General features: G+C 41.6%; 1 protein-coding gene across 1 annotated transcript; it reads left to right on the plus strand.

The window, feature by feature from the left end:
• The first annotated feature begins 10789 nt into the window (after positions 1 to 10789).
• Positions 10790 to 20171, plus strand: p2ry13 (purinergic receptor P2Y13). Its single transcript, XM_059515243.1, has 3 exons — positions 10790 to 10898; positions 11274 to 11983; positions 19804 to 20171. Exons 2-3 carry the CDS (start codon positions 11282 to 11284, stop codon positions 20137 to 20139), a joined length of 1038 nt encoding a protein of 345 aa, XP_059371226.1. The 5' UTR covers positions 10790 to 10898; positions 11274 to 11281; the 3' UTR covers positions 20140 to 20171.
• Positions 20172 to 21779: the final 1608 nt, after the last annotated feature.

Genomic DNA, 21779 nt, shown 5'->3' on the forward strand with positions numbered 1-21779 from the left:
GTATAAACTATGAAATTAATCTCTTTGTATATACATCTGTGCTTTGTTGTTTATGATGAGGGAATTCGCAAGAGTCCATAATTCAGTAAGCATGCACTCAATAAAACTGATTTATCAGCAAGGACTCATCTGAATGCTTCTGTTTTGCCATTGCATTCCTAAACTCAACAGAATTGTGTGTGATTGGGTAAAATGTGCAACACTGTAAAAACGCCTAAAATAAGATATGCGCAACATGAGAAGATCTTAATTTAATGCCACATTCAACACTGTCTATTCATATTCACTTTGTTAGCAACATACGTAATAGATTATATTTGTTTGTGCAGGGGCATTTTTTGTCTCTAGTCCTCAAACGTGGCCTTACATACGCTCCGCCTTTGACTGAGATGTCTTTTAGAGACTATAAATGCAGTGCTCTTTGCTTGCATTCTGTGATGTCCTTACATTAATGCACCACTAGATAGCACTCAAGAATCTTGAGTTAGATTTATACATAGTAAGTGAGATGAGGAAGAAAGACTGCTGAGCAATTGCATGCATGTTAACCTGCTTGTTCATAGTAGTTATTAATTTGTAGGGAAGTTGTTTTATTGTGTCAGGTATATGTCACTTTACATTTATGCATTGAGCAGACACATTTATCCAAAACGAATAAGATAAAATCTGCTGTGAAGCAGATTAGCTGTGAAAACCACTGGAGACCAAACCATCTTTTTAAAACTGGAAACATAGTTTGAGTTTGATCAAATCACATTCAAATTAAAACTCACTGAAACTATTTTTGAAAACAGGCAAAGGGTAACACACTTGATGCATTGAACATATAGTGTGACAAAAAAAAAACAATGTACGTGATTCTTGAACAAAAACAAGAAACTACATATTTATTAAGTATGTAATATTTGATGTCATCCATGCTGTACACTTCTGAAAAAGTCCCATTTTAGCCCAGACCCCTTTTAGTCTAGCTCCTAACCCTAATCTGATACCAATTTCACGTGATCAATACATTTAAGCTGTATTTCTTTTTTTTTTTTTTTTTTTTTTTTTTTTACAAATATTGATTATGTATTCATTTAGATATTTGATTATTTTTAATATTTTGAATTCTAACACACTGTGTGGGTGTTTTCTGGTTAAAGAATCCCCAGATAGTGTTTTACCATTCACTTTTGTACCCAAATTAGAACAAAGAAGTCTTCAAATCAGTTGTAATTGAAAACATAAAAAATGCCTTTTAGTTTGTTAGTTTCTTGTGACCCAAGGGTCACATCTGACCAGAGATTGGAAAATATTCTCAAAGTCCCTGAGGAGGACACACCCCTCAGCAGCAGAACAGAACTCTACATGAATGGCTGCTGTGAGACCATTTTACCAATCGACCTTTAGAACAAGAACAAACATGAAAGGGTTAAGATCGTGTATTCTTTAGACATATTAAGCTGTACGTAAGTATAGTAACTTCAGCTCTTGACACTTCTAAGTCAGTTTTCAGTGACCTGGGCCATGCGCCCAGGAAGGAAGGAGAGGGGTTGAAGGATGGGAAAAGGGCCAGTTGAGCATATCGTTTTCCTTAAGATCTTCTCTTCAGATTAGAAAGTTTATTCTTTTGTTGCAATGTTAACTGATTTTTGCGAGTTCCTGAAGTTTGGTTTCATGAGGAAATGTTGAGTCTTGCACAGTGTTTTTACTACCCTTGAGCTGTATAAGGATGATGGACAATGGTGCTCCAATGATAATTCCAGTGATCCTCAAGTGGTCCTTTACCTTCTGCTTTTGTCCTATTTGGTGGTCAAGCCAAGCCATTACAGAGATGCACGTGAAAGACTCAGTGACTGCTAAGAACAGCTGCATCAGCTGCTGTCAATGGAAGTGCAACTTCTGCTGAGCCTTTTTCACAATGCAGTATTAGGAAACAGATACTGTTTAGGAAATTCAGTTGGGTTTGCAGTATAACTGTACAAGTGTGGTAATTTTGGAAAAACTGTGGTTGTTAATAATACAATTCAGTTCAAGTTTATTTGTACAGCGGATTGTCACTATACAAATTTTTGCAAAACAGCTTTACAGAAAATTAAGTTTCTATAATATATTTAGTAGTAGCTTATCAGTGATGACTTTCAGTTAATGTACATATGGCAGAAATGTACGGAAAATCAATTAAAGATGTAATGAAGTCACACTATTAACAGCAATTATTATATGTTGCAATCATACTCCGTAGTTCTGTATGTTGTTTTAGGGTATTGGGTATTAAGGGTATTGACGATTTACTGGTACTGATGATAACCATGATATTCAAAGCAACAATTATTGATATCATGTGACAATATACCGGTACTTGCGATAACCGCAATATTTAACCTGCACTATTTAAAATGAACAGTTCTCTTATGATAACACCACGTGTAACTATTCCATCGCTAGTACCTGGTTGAGCTCCCAGGTGGCAGTATTGTGCTTCATAATTGGGACAATGTAGAAGTGAAATCCAAATTTTCTCCACTTGTCTTTATAAGTCGAATAAACCTGAATTTGTGTTTGACGTGTGTATCCGAAGTGCACCTCTGTAGGCCGGACATGGTACTGCGCCTCCTCATTAATTATTAATACGTGTGAATGAAATCGCCCAAGTGGGTATAACTGCAGACTGGAGATCTCCAAAATGGGGCCTAAACTCTAAAAGTAGGCAGGATCTCCAAAATGGGGTGGAGTCTTCTTTCACAAAGACTTTCACCATTGGCTGTGGCTTCAGCATTTTGTTAAGGAGTTACAGTTCAAAATAAACCTTTATAAATTAAACATTGTTTCTAGTTCATCTAAAATAAAATATTCTATATAAATAAATATTCTTCATTAAATTAGAGGCCAAAGCTTGTGGCCAGTGGTGTTTGGACCCAAGTCTGAACCTCTGCTTCATGATGTAAACGGGAATCACTCAGGAGCCGTCACAGCAGAGGGGAAAGATTTTACTCTATTGTTATATTCCAAGCAACAGGGCCGTCCCGGGGCACGAAATTCGCAGGCTAGGAGGGAGTAGTGATGCTTGGTGTAACTAAAAAAGTGTCAATGTCCGGTGAGTCTCATATCGCATAATCTTATTAACTGTTTATCTCCTGAACTGCAACTTTCTTTACAACATCAGCGCCAATTCCGCCATTCAATCAATTTCAGTGGTTAAGGTTAGGTGTGGGGTAGATTTAGGGGTTAGCACTTTTTGTTGCATAGTGTAGGAAACACTTTAACTGACACAACCAATAAAAACTTCAGAATAAGCTATGGGCGGAGTTTGCACTGAAGTGGATTGGGGGAAATATTCTGCATGCGTGTCATGCACCTGTCCCTCAATGAGAGGAAGCCACGCCCTATTTTGGAGCTCCCACCCCGTTTTGGAGTTCCCCTATTTGGAGATCTCCAGGCTGCAGTTATACCCTCCTCAAATCGCGGCTTCTGATTGGCTGACCGCCAGAAGTATTCAAAATGTTGGAATTTTTCAAACTCACGCCATGTTAACACAGATCTACAACGACGACTGTATTGGAAAATATATAATCTAAGTATAAAATAATAGCCATATATTACATTTACTAAGTTATATATAAAAAGCACTGCACTCTGAACCTTCTTCTCTCACCTGACTGAAGCCTTTTCGCCGTGGATGGGTTATCCTGGTTGAGAGGAGCTCCAGTAAGTAGGCTGTCAAGGCTATTTTATTCAAAAACATTGGATAAAGTTATTATTTTCTGTTTAATACTGACGATGCTGAGAAATTAGTTATAACAACAACAAAAAGATGATAACTGATCATTTTTTCCCCGTGAGTTCGCAATTTTAGCGATTCTAATTTTACCTAGCTTGTTCGGTAACATTAGCTTGTTGGATACAGGTGTTGTGCCCAATTCTGACCCCCTGCCAAATTATTACCACCCTAATAGGTTTGGGGGAGGGGTTAGGATTATGGGTGGGGTTGATTAGGCAATCAGGTAGGTATTTGAACGAGGGGGGTAATAATTTGCCAGGGGATCATAATTGGGCACAACACCTGGTCACCCACACCAGCTACAACTAACATTGAGATAAGCATATCTGTAATAAGGCTAATAGATTTACTGTTGTGTGTTTTGGTCAATTTAGTCAGTTATTTCATTGAACCAAAGAGAAATAATGAGAATATGGCACAGTCTCCATGCTACATTAATAATAGTAGTTTTTATTTTTTATTTTATTTTATTTATATTTTATTTTATTAAGGTTTTCTTCTGTGTAACATTATAAATATATATATATATATATATCCTTTATAAGTAAAACATTTTGCTTTATTATTTGTGTCCCCTTCAAAAATTGCTCTTAATAAATGTTATGTTTATTGTCCCCCCCAACTGTCAGATAAAATGTATGCCCCGGGCTGTTACTGTAATCCATTAATCTAATCTGAATGTTAATGTTACTGAAATACTTATTTGTGTATTCCTGAGAAATGCAACAGCTTCTGTAACTGTATGATAACTTTAATGTTGTCATTTTACTTAGTTTGAGCTTATAGATCACTATGAGTTATAAATGATGTTCTTAAGGTTTCAGTTCTTTAATGTTTCAGCTTCATATGTTCTCACAGAATGTTTCTTTCATTATGTAAGATGATTTTATGTATAAAACAATAAATTCCACAAAAAATGTCTTGCTTTTCTGGACCTTTGTAGAAAATGTCAGGAATAAGGCCCAGGAGACATAAAAAAAAAACCCAGAAGAGGAGGCAGTATATTATGCATCAATGTGTAAAGACAAGGGTGGATTTGAAGCAAAATATATTCATTCATTCAAAGGTAAGTAACACAGACCTATGTTTAAGTCAGGGATTTCCAACCATGCTCTAAATCTTTAGTTAAAACTTTTCTGTGACTAATCAGACTAATTCTATGTTAGGTCGGGAGTGTTCACCACTTCTCACTTTCTGATTTTCTGATTGAATATCAAGGACAAGTCATAAAAAAGAGGAATATGAAAGAAGACTCAAATTATATGACAATTCACTCGAAGTGTTTTTATTTGAATTCCATTGTAATGGAAAACAATTATGGTATGTTTATGGTGTCATTTAATGTACAATGTCTTACGAATATACAGTTATAAGTCAACCAGAAATACAAACTACATTTTCTGCAAGTAATAGCAACAGTAATGGTAAACTAGTGACTTAAATTTACGTGCTGTGTAATTGAATCTGTTATTATACATTTAGTTATAGTAGCATTATGGTCCAGGGTTAATGCTGCCAAAGAAGATGGCTCTTTAGGGTGTCTTGTGAATGATGATCACGTGAAGCCCAACAGCAAAGTGAAAATTATCACAGTAGACAAAAAGCCCCATTTGTGTTTATTTGCTAAAAACGACATTAGTCCTGGGGAAGAAATCCGTTATAACGATGGAGATTCTGAATGGCCCTGGAGACACCAGGTATAAACACTTATTTCTTAAATGTTATTTTGCTCTAAATAATTATTCAAACCTAAGCTTTAATCATGTTGAGAGTTTGTGATACTTTAGTATACTTTGTTGATAATCTACACAGATAACTTCAGAGACCGAAGAACCTGCCTCACTCGTCTGTGGAGATGGGAGTAAAACATCACAGATAGTAAGTGTGAAGTGTGTGTGTAACCTATAATGGTATTAATAAGGTTAAAGGAATCCTGCTCCTGGAGAGCTACAGCGATTTCACCACCGATTTCATAAAACCTGCTGATTGCTCTACTTTTAAAGCATACATTTGATTTAAACAATAGGTCTACATAATATTCACATTTGATGTTCAATGATGTATTGTATTAGCCCTCCATACCTTACTATTAACATTTTTACATAACATTTATTTATCTCACAATTCTGACTTTTTTTTCCTCGCAAATGCAAGTTTATATATACAAATTCACACTTTATAACTCCACTTAAAAATAGTGAGTTTGTCAATTCTGAGGGGGGGAAAGCTGAGGGGAAAAGAGAGAATGACAAGTTGTTTTTCCTTATTAGAATTGTGAGATATAATCTCAAAACTGCAAAAATAAAGTCAGAATTTTGAAATATAAAATAAAATTTACTTTTTTTTTTTACATTTTTTAAGACTATCCCACTATCTAACGTCAATTTAATTGAATAACAGTGCTTATCACTAAGTGACAAGCTCTTGTAATATGCAGAGGAAATTCTGAAAATGACATCTAATCAATATAATCGGCAATCTTTTTAAACCTAACAATTTTATACAGTATCCATGTAATTCTCTATCTCTAATGGGTTTTCTGCAACCATGATGTGTGCGCATCCTGAATGATTACAAACCAATAATTGGTCTATAGGGAACAATGGCGCTTTACACTCATTTGATTCAAAATGCACTTGGGATTACAGTTAACAAAGTGAGTTTTGTCATCCACACAGAGGTCATACATCGACAACAGTGAAAGAGAAGGGCTTCAAGCTATACATTTCATTCGCCATTCACAAATATTAAAAAAAGGAAAAAAAATGATTGCATCACACGTCAATCACTCTCTCCTATAGTGAATAAACCCTTTATGCTCCCACATTATCAATACACTGCTTACACGTGCAGTATATAGGCGTTTCCCTTATTGGACCACAAATTGTGTTTAATGTCCTCATATTTAGTGTTAATGTCATGTTGCGGGGGTTGGGTGAAGATCCAGGTTTGGGTTACTGCAGTCAGATTGGGGTATGTGTTGTGTTTAATGTCCTCATATTTAGCGGCCAAGCACCGAAGGTGTGTAGGCACCTATTGTATCCGTTGGCATTATTATTATTATTATTCTTCCGCCGCAAGTCTATGGCAGCCCATAGGACTGATTACGGGAAAGTCCCAACATTAACTATAGCAAATTTGAAGTCTCCAACTCTCTAGCGCCAGCACTTGTCCAAAATGTTGGCTCATGCCAAGTCGAATTAACCCCAAAATTCAAATATTGTAAGGTATAGTTTTTTCGCTATTTTCAATTTTTCGAAAAACCTACTTTTTCGAACTCATCCTAGACGGTTAGTCCGATTTTCACGAAAATTGGCTCAGATCATCTTCAGACAATGCTGGCAAAAAGTTATGGAATTCAAGTTGATTCGTCCAACCGTTCTCAAATGACATGTTAACAAATTAGACGAAAAGCACTCAAGAATGGATGTGAGGCTATATCTTTGCAACGGTTTGGCATATTGACACCAAACTTGGTGCGTGTTATAATAGCCATGACCTGAGACTACCTGCAGTGCTTCGATGCAGCACCACCTAGTGGTCAGGAGATATGAAAAATTATTTTTTTTGGTTATAACTTCTGAATGGTTTGCCAAAAAAATCAAACAACTGGTCTCTTTAGAATCAGTGAGTCATGTCGAGTTGAATGATATTCAATTGTCCCGTGTCAGCCATTTTAGGCATCAGCCATTTTGAATTATGATTTAAAAAGCTGTATTTTTGAACGCATTATCGTATCATTACAAAAATATTCGGCTCCATGCCCTGAAGGTACTCAAAAAGTTTGGGGCCAGCGCCACCTGTGGTCAAGAGTTATAATGACATATCAAAAAAATGCTAATAACTTTTGAATAAATTAGACTATTGAAATGAAATGGTCTCCATATATTCTCATATATTCTGGCCCAGCGCCACAACACCAGGTGACCGCCAGGCCAGAGCCACTGCCCAAGATGGCCGCCGGTCCTTTGCCACTGCACAAGATGACAGCCACAGGTAACCGTCCAGAGTTAAGTCAGGTCCCAACTGACCAGGTCCCCGTGGTCCCTCCAGAGTTGAGTCAGGTTCCCGTTGACCCTCCAGAGTCGAGTCAGGTCCTCGTTGACCGCTCTGAGTCAGGTCAAGTCACCATTAACACTCATGAGTCAAGCACTACCACAGTTAGACCTCAGAAGTCAAGTCACCAATGATCTTCATGGGCAAGGTCAAGTCACCAGTGTTCTTCATGGGCAAGGTCAAGTCACCAGTGTTCTTCATGGGCAAAGTCAAGTCACCAATGATCTTCATGAGCAAAGGCAAGTCACCAATGATCTTCATGAGCAAGGGCAAGTCACCAATTATCTTCATGAGCAAAGTCAAGTCACTGTTGATCTTCCTGAATGAAGTCAAACCACAGTTGATCTTCCTGAACCCAGTCAAATCACCACGGAACTACCAGAGCCTCTTCACGTCTCTGCTGAACTACCAGAGCCTCTTCATGTCTCTGCTGAACTACCAGAGCCATCTACCATCTCATCAGGGCCACGGAGGCCACCCTTAACCTGTTCATGTTCTTTATTTCAGGCTTACCTAACCAGACTTGCTCTCCTGTGCCATCGATCCCACTGTGGTGGTCTTCTGTGCCGCCCTGGTGGGCTCCTGTCTCGACCACACGGCTGTGGTGGTCCTCTGCGCCGCTCTGGTGGGCTTCTGTCTTAACTGCACGGCTGTGGTGGTCTTCTGCGCTGCCCTGGTGGGCTTCTGTCTCAACCACACGGCTGTGGTGGTCTTCTGCGTCGCCCTGGAGGGCTTCTGTCTCGACCGCACGGCTGTGGTGGTCCTCTGCGCCACCCTGGTGGGCTTTATGTCTCAACCGCATGGCTGTGGTGGGCTTCTGCGCCACCCTGGTGGGCTTCTGTCTTGTCTGCTCGGCTGTGGTGGTTCTCTGCACCACCCTGGTGGGCCTCTGTCTCGACCACATGGAGGTGGTGGTCTTCTGCGCCATCCCGGTGGGCTCCAGTTCCACCTGCTCCACCCTGGATTCGTGCCCTGTTGGCTCTGCCCTGGGCCCCTGAACTTTCAGTTTCTTCCTGGCCTCTTTGTTTTGTTGTTGTTTTGTTTTTGTTTCTCTCTGTTTCCCTCTATGGACCTGGCCCTCCGTCCCTCCCCCTTATCCTCCACCAGTCCACCTCCCTCAGATTTTCTGAGGCAGCAGGAAACGACTGAAGTATCCTCGAGCAAGGCACCTTACCCCTGTTTGTTCTGCAGTGATAGCTGCACACTGCTTACTACTTATAAGTAGCTTTAAATAAAAGCATCTGCCAAATGAATACATGTAAATGCAAATGATGAACATTCATATCACAGAATACATGTCATTACAAAGCTATATAAGGTAAAATGTACAGACAGCTGGTTGTTATTACAAAATACATTGAGTCACCCTGGAGAGGTTAATTTTGCGATTACATCTAGCTGGACGTACCATTTTTCTGCTTAGTACAGTTACAGCCACAGTAATAACTACAGGAACACAAACTGATTTGAAATAAGTTTTGTCCGTTTAAAATCAAATCAAATTATTTTGATATATTATTATTTTAATAAATGTTATTAAATTGCACCAGTCACAGTGACTCGCAGTACCTGGATAAGCCTTGAGTTACCAGTTTCAGCAATGTTGTCTTCACTTTGTTAAACCGTTTGTCCTCTGTAATGAATAAAACCTTCATAATCATCGGGAAGAAGGAGGCGGGAACCTCCGGTTTTGGGCAGCCGGCAGGAGTACCCCGTTCCCTGCTCCTCCGGATTCCTTCACGGAGGCACCAGGCTCCGGCCCCCTGGCGAACGGCGCCGACTCCTCCGCTCCCTCACGTATGGCAGCCGCCCCTCCACATCACGTCACATCCTCATAAATCACTTTTGTCCTTATAATACACAATGTTTTCACGTTTGTGTTTGCATTTTTAAGGTTTCATTTAAATATGTACCTGGGGGTGCATATAAAAATATATGGCTTGGTTGTCCAAGGATAAGACATTGGAAGACATAAAGCTCACACATACACACTAAGTGAAAAAGATGAACAGAAAAATAATTACTCTTGATTCTGATTAAGCTAATTATTGCAGCATTATTATTATTATTTTTTTATTGAATTATGTGTATGCTTGGTTAAAGAGATGAGTTTATAGACTTAAACTGATCAAGTGTGTCTAAATTCTGAACAAGGCTGTGGTGGCTTTCAAAGTTTAGGAGCGAAGTCAGAAAACTGTTTACTACCCTTTAAAGGATTTTTTAATATTCAGGGCATTATTAACAGGCCAGAACTTTGTGACCAGAAGGGTTTGACTGACAGTAGTCTCATAAGGGTTCACAGATATGTTGAAGTTCTAAGCCATTTGTCCTCAGGTCAGCAATGTCATTTTAATACTCAATGCCTTAATTTTGTGTAATTTTAGATATGCCCTATTAATACATGTGTGTCCCTTTAATACATGATAGTGGTATGTGTATGTGTATTATAGCTTCTGTCCTCATAATAAAGGTTTGTATCATAATTGTGTATTTTGTAAGTTTGTTACAATATCACTTGTGTTGAGTGTAAATTAATTTTGAAGTGAAATCTGTGTTGTGTGGCCAAAACTTATTTTTTGGATGTGCACCACCACTATAGAGCAAGTAGAAACGGGTGTCTCCCTAATACAGCAAAAAACTGGTTTGGGCTGAAGTGTCCTTGTAATACACATAAACCCGTATGTGTGTGTGTGTGTTTGTACATGAGCAAAACTGTGTTTGTGTGCATACTCAGCAAACATTTAGGGAATTGTCCTTAGCACTGAGCCAAATCTGACTGAAACCTCAAATTAATTACAATTATCTTTATATAAAGTCAATAGAAGTATGTGGTATTGTCCACACTAAGTCACAAAGTCTCTCTCTCTCTCTCTCTCTCTCTCTCTCTCACTGTGTGTGTGTGTGTGTGTGTGTGTGTGTGTGTGTGTGTGTGTGTGTGTTTTTGTGTTTTTGTGCATGTCTGTGTGTGCAGTTACACAGAACCACATACTGCACTGTGGATACAGCTGCCGGAAAGTGTTAAGTCATTTATTAATTCCTCTTTGAGCTGTTCTCACAAGGCTCTAAAACGCTTTTCCTGGTGAGTGTTTGTTCTCGCATGCATATATGTAATTGTAATATATGTCTGTGTGTAGATATGTATTTGTTTCCACTTCCTCTCCAAATGAATTGCAATGTGTCAAAATTCATTGTTATTTTTTATAAGCATTCTTTGGTTTTGTTGTTTCTGGTTTCTTCTATTTGCTTTAGCAATGATTTTTCAATAGAATTAAACAGAACAGGATAATCTTTGTAAAGTACATTAGTGTGTTCATCATAACTCAAGAATTTTCCCATTGAACATAATGTTATTCCCATTATACTAATGAAGTTGTGCTGTTTGTAGCTGTATGTGGATAAACTGATCAAGTGTTTTCCAACACTTCATTCAGCTGTTTTGACGTTCTTCCTCCAGGCATCAAGATGAACACGAGTCAGGTGAATGCTTCACTCAAGTGCGAGAGGGACACTAGAGTAACGTCTGTACTCTTCCCTTGCCTGTACGCGGCTCTCTTTCTGGTGGCTTTGGTGTTGAACAGTCTGGCCGCATGGATTTTCTTCCAAATCCACAGCAGCTCAACGTTTGTCGTGTACCTGAAGAATGTAGTTGTGGCCGATCTATTGATGACCCTTACTGTGCCTGTGAAGGCACTGACCGATGCGGGCTTGGGTTCCTGGCAGCTCCGGGCTTTTCATTGCCGGTACTCAGCTGTGCTCTTCTATACCACTATGTACATAAGCATCATTCTCCTCGGACTGATCAGCTTGGACCGGTACCTAAAAATCGTGCATCCATTTGGGAAATGTGCTCTTCAGAGGGTCAGAGTTGGTCAGATACTGTGTGCAGTTATCTGGGTGGTCATGTTGTCACTGGCTCTGCCAAACGTTATCCTGAGTAACCACATGCCACAGATTTCCTCTGGTGCTAAGCTGCGATGCACCAAGATGAAGGGGAAGATGGGACTCATGTGGCATGAAGGCTTTAACTACTTCTGCCAGGTTGTTTTTTGGGGTACATTAGCACTTATGGTCATCTGCTACACCTTCATCAGCAGGAAAGTGTTTGAATCATACCGTGCGTCACAAAGCAGCAGTGACACAGCCAGCAAACGGACCACATCTAAGGTATAGTGCACTTTCTGTTACCTCCAAACACTAACATTCTGTAAAGATGCAGGAAATATAATTTAATAACACCAACACTTCACTTTTTGGATGTCTTATCCGACTCATCCATTATAGGTCTTAGATTTGAGTTAAAACTAAAGTGTTAAGTTCGGAAATGTTGCTGTTGTTCTGCCTCCAGTAACTTTGATGGGAAAATCTAATTCAGGGAAACAATGTACGTAGATTAATGGAGACATACTGTATACATTTGTTCACACATTATTTTAAAGTTCAATTTTCATCATTAACAAACCATTAACTATGTCTTTTGCCTCAAACTCCCAATTTTCTGCTTATTAATAGTCAGTCAGGTAGTTGATAAGTTAGGAATTGGGCAGGATTAGGGATGTACCTGTAGAATATGGTCATGAAGAATATGTGCATCGAGGAGAAGAATGAAGAGAAAGAGACTATTTTGGCCTTTTGTGGGTTTACAGCTGCAAATTCACCACAGAGGTCTATGTGGATGCGTAGATGAAGCCAGGAGTGGTGGGCAGGTGATGCGACCACGACCGCTTCAGTTGTTAGAATCATTTGCTTCTTTAAATTTACCTTTAAGACTCTTCACCTTCCTATGGCACTTCAGCGACGTTCTCCTGTGTCCCTGTTCTTTCATTTTGTGTGCTATTTTTGGTTACAGTAGGATCCTTCTAGTTTAGCTTGAATTGAAGTATCTCCCTAAATATTAATCAGGTCTAACACCCCACTCTCCCTCCACTGACTCTGTCCATCACTGTTCTCCATATCTAGTCAAGTTTTTAATGTTACTGTCTGTGTCTGTTGTGTCTAGGGCTAACTCGTCGGTGCATAATGGTTCACACATTGGTAAAAATCAGATCTGGGCAAGATTTGAGTGTTCACACTACCTCTGAAGAAGTCTGAACTGGTCACTTGACCCTAAAAAAAATCAGATTTGTGCCACTTTTGCCTGCAGTGTGAACATGTTAATAATAGGCATGCTTATAAGCAATTAGTTAACAGTAAGAATTGGAACCTTTTCTAAAGTGTTACCAAACCTTCTGTTTAGCAGTATGCAGGGCTTGATATTAACTTTTGTAGTTTTTTTTGCTCAACAGCCACGGTGGCTAGTGGTTTTCCAAAATTACTAGCCACTCAGCATTTTTACTGGCCACAATGTTGTAGTTGGGAAATTATGCTTTATATGATGTGACGGGGTGAAGAAGCACACAGCACAAGGATGCAGGTAAGTTCCCTGAAGGGTGGATTTTTATTAAAGAGTTGAAGGGAGAAATTACCAACGTGAGGGGTTTTAGGAGCTTGGTGCTCGGCCTCTCTCTCTCTCTTTCTTCCTCCTTCCGTGCGCAGTGCTGTGTGGGACCGTGAAGTCCGTGCGTAGTGGGGGGGAGGGGTGGGGCTGGCTGTCTGTGGGGAAATAACAGAGGTTGTGGTTAGCCAAGTCTTTGGAGACGTATCTCACCCCTGTTCGTCTCCGGGGCTTATGAAGCCAGAGCTTGATGGGGTGCAGGTGTAGCTGCTCAGCCCGTGATGAGTAGGTGCAGGTGTGACTGCTCCATTTCCAGGGTGACGCTGACGAGAGCTCGGGACATGTGTCACACCTGCAAAAGCTTGCCATATCCTATAAGAACGTCGTCGTTCGCATTGGCCATCCCCGCACGGTGTTGTACGGTGAAGTGGAAGTCCTGGAGCGCGAGGAACCACAGAGTCACTATGACATTTGTGTCCTTGACTCGGGCAATCCACTGTAGAGGGTGTGGTCGGTAATCAGGGTGAACTGGTGGCCGAGGAGGTAATACCAGAGCTCCAGGACCACCCACTTAACGGCAAACGCCTCTATTTCGACGGTCGCATACCGAGTGTTCCTCGCCGTCAAGGACCTGGGAAAGGACAGCTCCCAACCCGGTGTCGGATGCATCCGTCAGCAACAGGAAGGGGCGGTTGAAGTCGGGGGCTCTGAGCACAGGCTAAGATGTGAGGGCTGCTTTTATGTGCTGGAATGCTGTCTCCATCTCAGGGGTCCAGCGGACCTTCTCCAGTTGCCCCTTCCTGGTCAGGTCTGTCAGGGGAGAGGCTAAGAAGTAGAAATAAGGGATAAAACAGTGATAGTATCCCGCCAACCCCAACCCCAGCTCCGACTTTTGGGCGGCCAAGAGGTGAGGGTTCATGTCGACAACCACAGCAGGTAAGTGAGCGAGGGCAGAGAGCCGGGGCACGGCCCCGACCCAGCGCTTCAGGAGATTCACATGATATAGCTGGTTTTCTCTCCTTTTTCCAGGCTGCCGGACTCGGTAAGTGAAGGGGCCGATCCTTTCCGTGACGGTGTAGGGACCTTGCCAGCTGGCCAGGTATTTGCAGGCAGCCGTGGGGACTAGGACCATGACGTGATCTCCTGGCTGGAACTCCCGTGGCTGGGCCGCCCTATTGCAGTGCTGTTGCTGGGCTTGTTGGGCCTTGGCGAGGTGTTCCCGGATGTCGCTCCACTCCCGCATCTCCCCTACGTGTTCCAGCATGGTTCGGAGGAGCTCGAATGGGGTAAAGCTGGTGGATGCTTGGGGTACCTCTCAGATTCCGAAGCTGAATCTCAGCCAGTAATCAGAAAACCTTAACTGGCCCTGAACTGGGCCAAAACAGTTTTTTTTTTTTACTGGTGCCAATTCTCAGCCTTAAGTAAACCAGAATCCCGAAATCTGAATCACACCTGAGCCTTTTATAGCCCAGACCCAATACAGAATATTAATATTTGATGTGTATTACTATAATCACCCTTATTCATTTTAATTACTTTTCTTAAATCAGTAGTTCCCTTTCAAGGGAACTTCGAACTGCGTCCTCTAGGAGTCGCTATGGGGAACACATACAATGAAAAAACGGCGACAGCCTCTGACGTCACTACCGGCGCGACTATAAATAAGCGCCCTGAGAGCACGTCATTCATCTTCTTCGTCTTCATTGACTGTTTTGTTTGAAGTGTGCATTCTGAGAGAACGACCATGGTAAGAGCGATCTTTCTCTGTTTATCATGGCATCCACTAGTAAGGCGTTTAGACAGTGTGTACATCCGTGTCTGCGTTATTTGACACCTGATGACACACACAGTCTTTGCGTCTCTTGTTTGGGTGAAGAGCACGCACGCGATGTCCTTGAGGGGGCGATCTGCGTGCACTGGGACCCGCCGCTGCTGAGGCACGGAGGAGAATGAGCTCGTGGGGATCGCAGATGGCTCACTGAGGAGTTTAGAGAGGGACTTTCCCTTTCGCGCTCTTTGGCGGCAGACGAGAGTGAACTTCAGGAGGAAGATGTGTTGTCATTAACCCTTTCTGATACTGAAGTTTGTGCTCTGCTGGGTTCTGCCCAGGAAGAGCAGGAGATGTTTGAGGGTGGCGAAGAAGCTGAGGCTGAGTCTCCTCAATCCTCCTGCCCTGCGTATGTGGAGCTGTTAGAGGTTATGGATCGCGCCACGGCAAAGTTGGACTTGCCATGGAAGCGTGCCAGCAAAGTGACGCTGCGAGGTCGTCTCGACGAGCGTTATTTGTCTGACCATAGCCCTCCAGCCCAGGTGAGCCTTCCATTCTTGCCTGATTTACATGCAGAAATTGAGAAAGAATGGAAGAGGCCGTTTTCTTCTCGCATCCATCGGTTTCAGCATACGAGTTATGCCAATATCGAGGCAATGCGCGAAAACGGCTATGAGAGGATGCCCCCTGTGGAAGAGACGCTAGCTAGCTATCTCTCTGTGGGGGAAATATCCTCTCTTAAATCTTCCTCTTTGCCATCTAAGCCCCTCCAGGATACATCCCGCTTAAATGGCAGAGCATATGCAGCAGCAGGTCAGGCTGTGGCGTCATTGCACACGATGGCAGTGCTTCAGGCTTATCAGGCTGACATGCTGAAGGACCTGGATGAAGGCGAGGGCCTTTCAGCTGATCAGGTCGCCGAGCTGCGCCGCACCACAGACCTCTCTCTTCGTGCTACCAAGCAGGCTGCCTCCGCCATGGGTAGGTCTATGGCGGCCATGGTGGTAACGGAGAGACATCTGTGGGTGAACCTGGCAGACATCGGGAGGAAAGAAAGGGGCTTTCTTCTCTATGCTCCGGTCTCGCCTTCCGAACTTTTCGGTACCTCCATTGAGAAAGTGGTCGAGAAGTTCAGGGAGGCAAGGGCGCGCTCAGCTGCCTTTAAAACCTTCATTCCACGAAGGTCCAGGTCCGAGCCCGAACAATATAGGGGTCCTGACCCGTCTCGATCTGAGGATCAAAGACAGGCGCAGAAGGCTAGTGTTGCGGCTCGCACTCCTCCCCCACCGACAGGTAAGGGTAAGAGGAATCCTGGGTCACGAGGAGGTAAGCAGCACCTGCGGGATGTGATTCAGACGAGGCAGCATTCTCGTCCGAATCGGAGCGATACCTAATGTAGCTACTCATTCCCTTGGGTGTTTTTTAACTTCTGTTTTTTATCCTCCTTTGCCTAATTCCCCTGTAACCACCAGCTCTCCACCTAATTGAGGTTAGGTGGGAAATTTCTTGCATAACAGTCTCCTATGCTGGACTTATGATGTTTTGGATGGTTTTATGTTCACAGAACAACCACCTTACTGATGGTCCGGACAAAAATGAGGCGCCCCTTGAGGGGGGGCTCCGATACAGGAGGGTGGGTAAGTAAAATTGTAACCCTTTCTGTATATACTTGTGTATTAAATTGCTGGTGGTTATGTTTTGACTAAAAAAAAAACAAAAAAAACTGAGAGTTCCCTTTACAGTGCTCCGGTATTAGGCGGCCGAGGTCACAGGCTTCTGCGGGAGCCTCGCTGATCTTCAAAGCTGGATCAGCACTGCAGGGAATTTCATGGATGTCCGGCCAGGTCACCCTACAGGCCTCCTGGCTGCTAAAGTCCCTCAACGGTGGTCCCAGGGAGAACTCCTCTCGCTGAGAGCAGTCACATTCCTGCGCATCTTAATATGGGAACAGACATCCTGTTGAGGCAGGGGCCGAGGCCCGGGGGAATGGCGGCTTCACACTGAGGTGATGAAGCAGAGTTGTAGGGGTTGGCCAGACTCGGGTGGATCTGTTGCGACTCAAGAGAGCATCGCACTGTCCCCTCTGGCTTCCTCTGACTCATCCAGCTCCAATGGGGCTGGACGTCATTGTACAGACATGGCCGAGGCTTCATCTGTATGGTTTTTCCCCCGATTGCTCTGCACCTGGGAGTTTCTGGAGAGAGTGCGCCGGGACGGTGTTCGGCTGCTGTTAGTAGCCCCGTTCTGGCCAGGTATGATTCCTGGGCCTGATTTCTCTTTTTTGACGGTATTCCATGGGAGGCTCCTGTCAGGAGAGATCTCCTCTCGCAGGCGGAGGGTGCGCCCCCACATGGAGTTTAGAGGCTGTAGGTGTGATCTCTGAGAAGGCACAACTCGTAGCTTCCGGTCTCTCAACCAAGGTTTTTAAGACCGTTTTCCAATCCAGAGCTCCCTCAATGTTATGGGGATATCTGTGTGTTTCTCGTGGTAGTTAGCAGCGCTCCCCTTCTCCAAGGAGGGTCGCCTATGAGCGCGCTACTCTAAATTCTGAGTTCTCCTCTCATATGAGATGGAGTTCTCAGTTTTTTCCCCCAGAGCGCTCAGATTGGGTTGATGACTCTCAAACATACTGTTTTGAGATGCACCATTCCATTTGTGAGAGGCTCGATCAGAGTGCCACGAGAGCCCCTCCTTTGAACAGTATTTCGAAATCCATGTTATGGTAAGTGTACACGCGAGGTCTTTGTGCACTTTCTGAAATCCACACTGTGGTAAGTTCGGACGCTAGTGCTCTGCGTTCTTTCTTAAATCTTTTATGGAGAGGGCTTCGCACGGTTGCTTCATGCCCTTTCTTCAGCTTCCAGAAGAGATCAGATGTGCTAAAACACTAGTCACATTTAAATCTAGACTTAAAACTCATCTGTTTAGCTGTACATTTATTGAATGAGCACTGTGCAATGTCCGAACTGATTGCTATATATATTTTCACTGTTTTTTTTATTTTATTTTATGTAAAATCATTTTCTAACTGTTTTAAATTCATTTTAAATAAGTACAGTTTTAATAATTTAAAAAGTTTTAAAATTGCTTGTTTTATTCTTGTTATTATTTTTCTTCATTACTATTTTACTTTCTTTTATGTAAAGCACTTTGAATTACCATTGTGTACGAAATGTGCTATATAAATAAACTTGCCTTGCCTTGCCTTGCCTTTCTTGAGTTGGTAAAAGCCCCATTCATCTTGGGCGCCACTCCACCCATGTATCCTCGGATACCCATCTAAACAGGTTGTTGCTGCTAGGGATCTGTTGAGACAGAATTTTCAGCAAGCTTGTGCGAGAGCAAGCGGTTAACCCTGTGTGACAGGCGAGACCTTGTATAAATACTGGGTTCTTAGCCATATCCCTTTAAAGGAATCCTTCTTGATTCCAAGCCTTGAGCTCTACCCTGGGTCGAGGCCCTAACAGGTAAGTTGGGTATGTAGCCTAGGCCTCTGGCCGTAAGGGATAATGTCACGGACAGCCGTCTAAACATCCCAGGGGCAACTCCCATGGAAATGGTAGAGTTGGTACTTAGTGTTTGCCATGGTTCTGGCCTGCACTCCCCTCAGCATGGCGGCGTGGGTCCACTGTTCCCCATAGCGACCCCTAGAGGACGCAGTTCGAAGTTCCCTACTCAGGAACCAAGGTTACATTCGTAACCTGAGACGTTTTTTCTTGATGGACTTAAGCAAAATAGTTCTCAACACCAATATGATTGCATTACTTAAACATTGTAAATATTAGTTTATAAACAAACGTCAATTGGCCAATTTAAGTGCAGTCGGTTTCTGCAAATAAAATGAGTTAACTCATAGGATTGCATATTAACATTTTATCAGTTAATGAAATACGTTTTTTACTGTAAATTTAAATAATTCTGTAAAACCTAAAATGTTGCTACCGTATTTATTACGGTAAAGTTCTTGCAACCACAGCTCTCTATTTTACCGTAGAGTTTTTTTTTTACAGTGCTTTCTAAAAACTAACCCTGATAAACATAACATGAAAATCGAGCTTAGAGATCAGTGTAATATGTCAAAGTTTATGTACAGATTTCTTTGTGGCACAATGGTTTATCAGGTCTATATCAACACATTCAGCAGGAGACTCATGGCGTTGATGCTTCTCTCTTGCTTTCAGGCCACACGTCTATTTTCTCACACAGTGAAAAGCACCATCAAACGAAAGCTTATTTATAAATCTAACAATAACATACTAGCAAATACACATCTGCTCACTTGTGTTGGCACTCTGGAGAATGCTAAAGTTTAATTTTATATCATCGAGAAAGGTAGCCTGTCACATGCACTTCTATAGATTTCTCGAGCACAAGATTAGTCATTGTGTTCAAGATCTTCAGAATTCACTCAAAATTCAATATTGTTTTTCTTCTATTGCTTCAATTCAAGTTGAACTCAAAACTTGTCAGACATGGGTTTACCGCTATTTAGGCATAAGTGAATCAATCAAGCCATTGACTAAATCATCAACTTCACAGTATACTACAGTACTACAACTTCAGTATATGGAAATTTTGACCACTTTGATAAAAAAAAAAAGATGAAATGCGTACTCCAGAAATCAACTTAACTCAAATGTTTACACAAAATGAGAAACCATAAAATAACAAAAAAGATTAGAGAAGGTAGTATTTATTTATGTTTTTTTTTTTTTTCAAGAAAATATGCATACGTTTCTGGTGTACAGTGAGTTAACCAGTACTAAACTGTCCTCTCCTCCACAGGTGTTTGTGGTAGTGGGTGTTTTCTTTGTGTGCTTTGCACCCTTCCACCTGGCCCGAGTCCCTTACACCCTCAGCCAGACCCGCAACACTTCTGCCCAGTGCTGGGCCCAAAACCAGCTGTACTACACCAAAGAGCTCACGCTCTGGCTATCATCTACTAATGTGTGCCTGGACCCTCTCATTTATGTCTTCCTGTGTCGAGTCTTCCGCAAGAAGCTCACAGCCACGCTGGGCCGGCACCCGCTCCCACACGCCTCTCTGACAGAGACCTCCACCAAACTAGAGATGCCCAACAGAGCCCACTGCAACACCCTCCACGATTCAGCTGGTCATTAACAGCTTTCTCCTCATACCTGCCAAAAATTCATTTTGTAATATATATATATATATATATATATATATATATATATATATATATATATATATATAAAAGAACTGTTCAGTTCATGGAATGGTACATGGTACATTGGTGTCAGATCAACATTTCCAGGGTTATTTTTCCTGTCTGCTTCATTATCAGAAACCACAGCAGTTTTAATATCCTTTCTAGTAATCTTGCCCTTACAGTCTCCTCTTCCTGTGAGCAGTGAGGCAGAACGTTTATTCAACTGAAAGCTGGTAAGAGTGTAACCTTAAATTTTATACAATGCATTCTATAATTAAAAAATATACATATTCATATAATCTACATATTGTAAACAACATAAAAAGGGAGAGCGAGGTTTTTGATTCAAAAATAATTTTCAGCTGGAGCGCACAGACTAACACTTCAACAGTTGTGATTACAGTCTGGAGTCACTAGAGGGCCCTGTCCTCTGAACACAGTGACACACATGAGCTGAGGGTGCTAGAAAGAACACAGTGTGTCATGAGTCTGTCCAGCTCAATATCCCTGATCGCTCTATTAATCAACAGAGCTAAAAATAGAAAGATCATGCAGTTCACAGCGCTGGCATAGAATTTCAGCACACAACATGTGACTCATGGAGATATACATGTATGCAAACAAAACCAGTACTAAATCCTTCAGGGATCAGATTCTGTTTAGAGTGAATGATGTTTGCTGACATTACCTTAAAACATAACCTATATTCAAACACACACACACACACACACACACTCACATGCACGTATGAATGCATCATGTTTGAGAGTAGATGTTGGGTTGTGTATTGACAGACGGTTGAACGTGTGTGTTTGTGTGTGTGTGTGTGTGTGTGTGTGTGTGTGTGTCCGCGCGCGCGTGTGTGTGTGTGTGTGTGTGTGTGTGTGACAGATGGGCTCTGCTGGATGTTCTCACACACACCTCCTTCAGTGGACTGATAACAGAGACCTGCTCTCTTCTGTACAGATATCAGTGTCGGGGAGTAACTAGATACATTCATTTAATTGCAAAATAAATGTAATTGTAATTTAAAAATGTAATTAAATTGTAGATAATAAATATTCATGATTACAAAGCTGATTAAAACTTTTTCACAAACATACAGATTTAATTGATTTATTTCATAAATTGCATTGATTGCTCTAAAATACAAGAGAGCAATGTTCCAGGAGTTTAGGACACATGATAAGATGCATGCTTATTCAATATCTACTTTATTTCCATTGTGGACTTATTTATGCTTTATTTTTAAGATTTTTTTTTCGAGACATTGTTAGATGCCAGTGTTTCTTGTCAGAGCTATGCAAAGATTCGATTTTTAAAACAGTTTCATAGTTATTTAACTACTTCTTGTTATGATTTCAATGATTTTATGACCTGTATTTAACTCCAGAAGGATCTCAAAGTAACTTCTGATTTTGTGATGACTGTGCCTTCAGTACTCTGCTTGAAAAATAAATGATTATAATCTTAATCCAAGTGATGAAGGACTTCTAAAGTGGTGAGCTCTTCTGTAGGATTTACCCTGCCTGCTTTAAATGTTTCAAAATGATCAACAGCTGAAAACATTAGAAATTGGTACTAACCTTCC

This window comes from Carassius carassius, chromosome 28 (assembly GCF_963082965.1).
Source record: "Carassius carassius chromosome 28, fCarCar2.1, whole genome shotgun sequence".
NCBI classification, from domain to species: domain Eukaryota; kingdom Metazoa; phylum Chordata; class Actinopteri; order Cypriniformes; family Cyprinidae; genus Carassius; species Carassius carassius.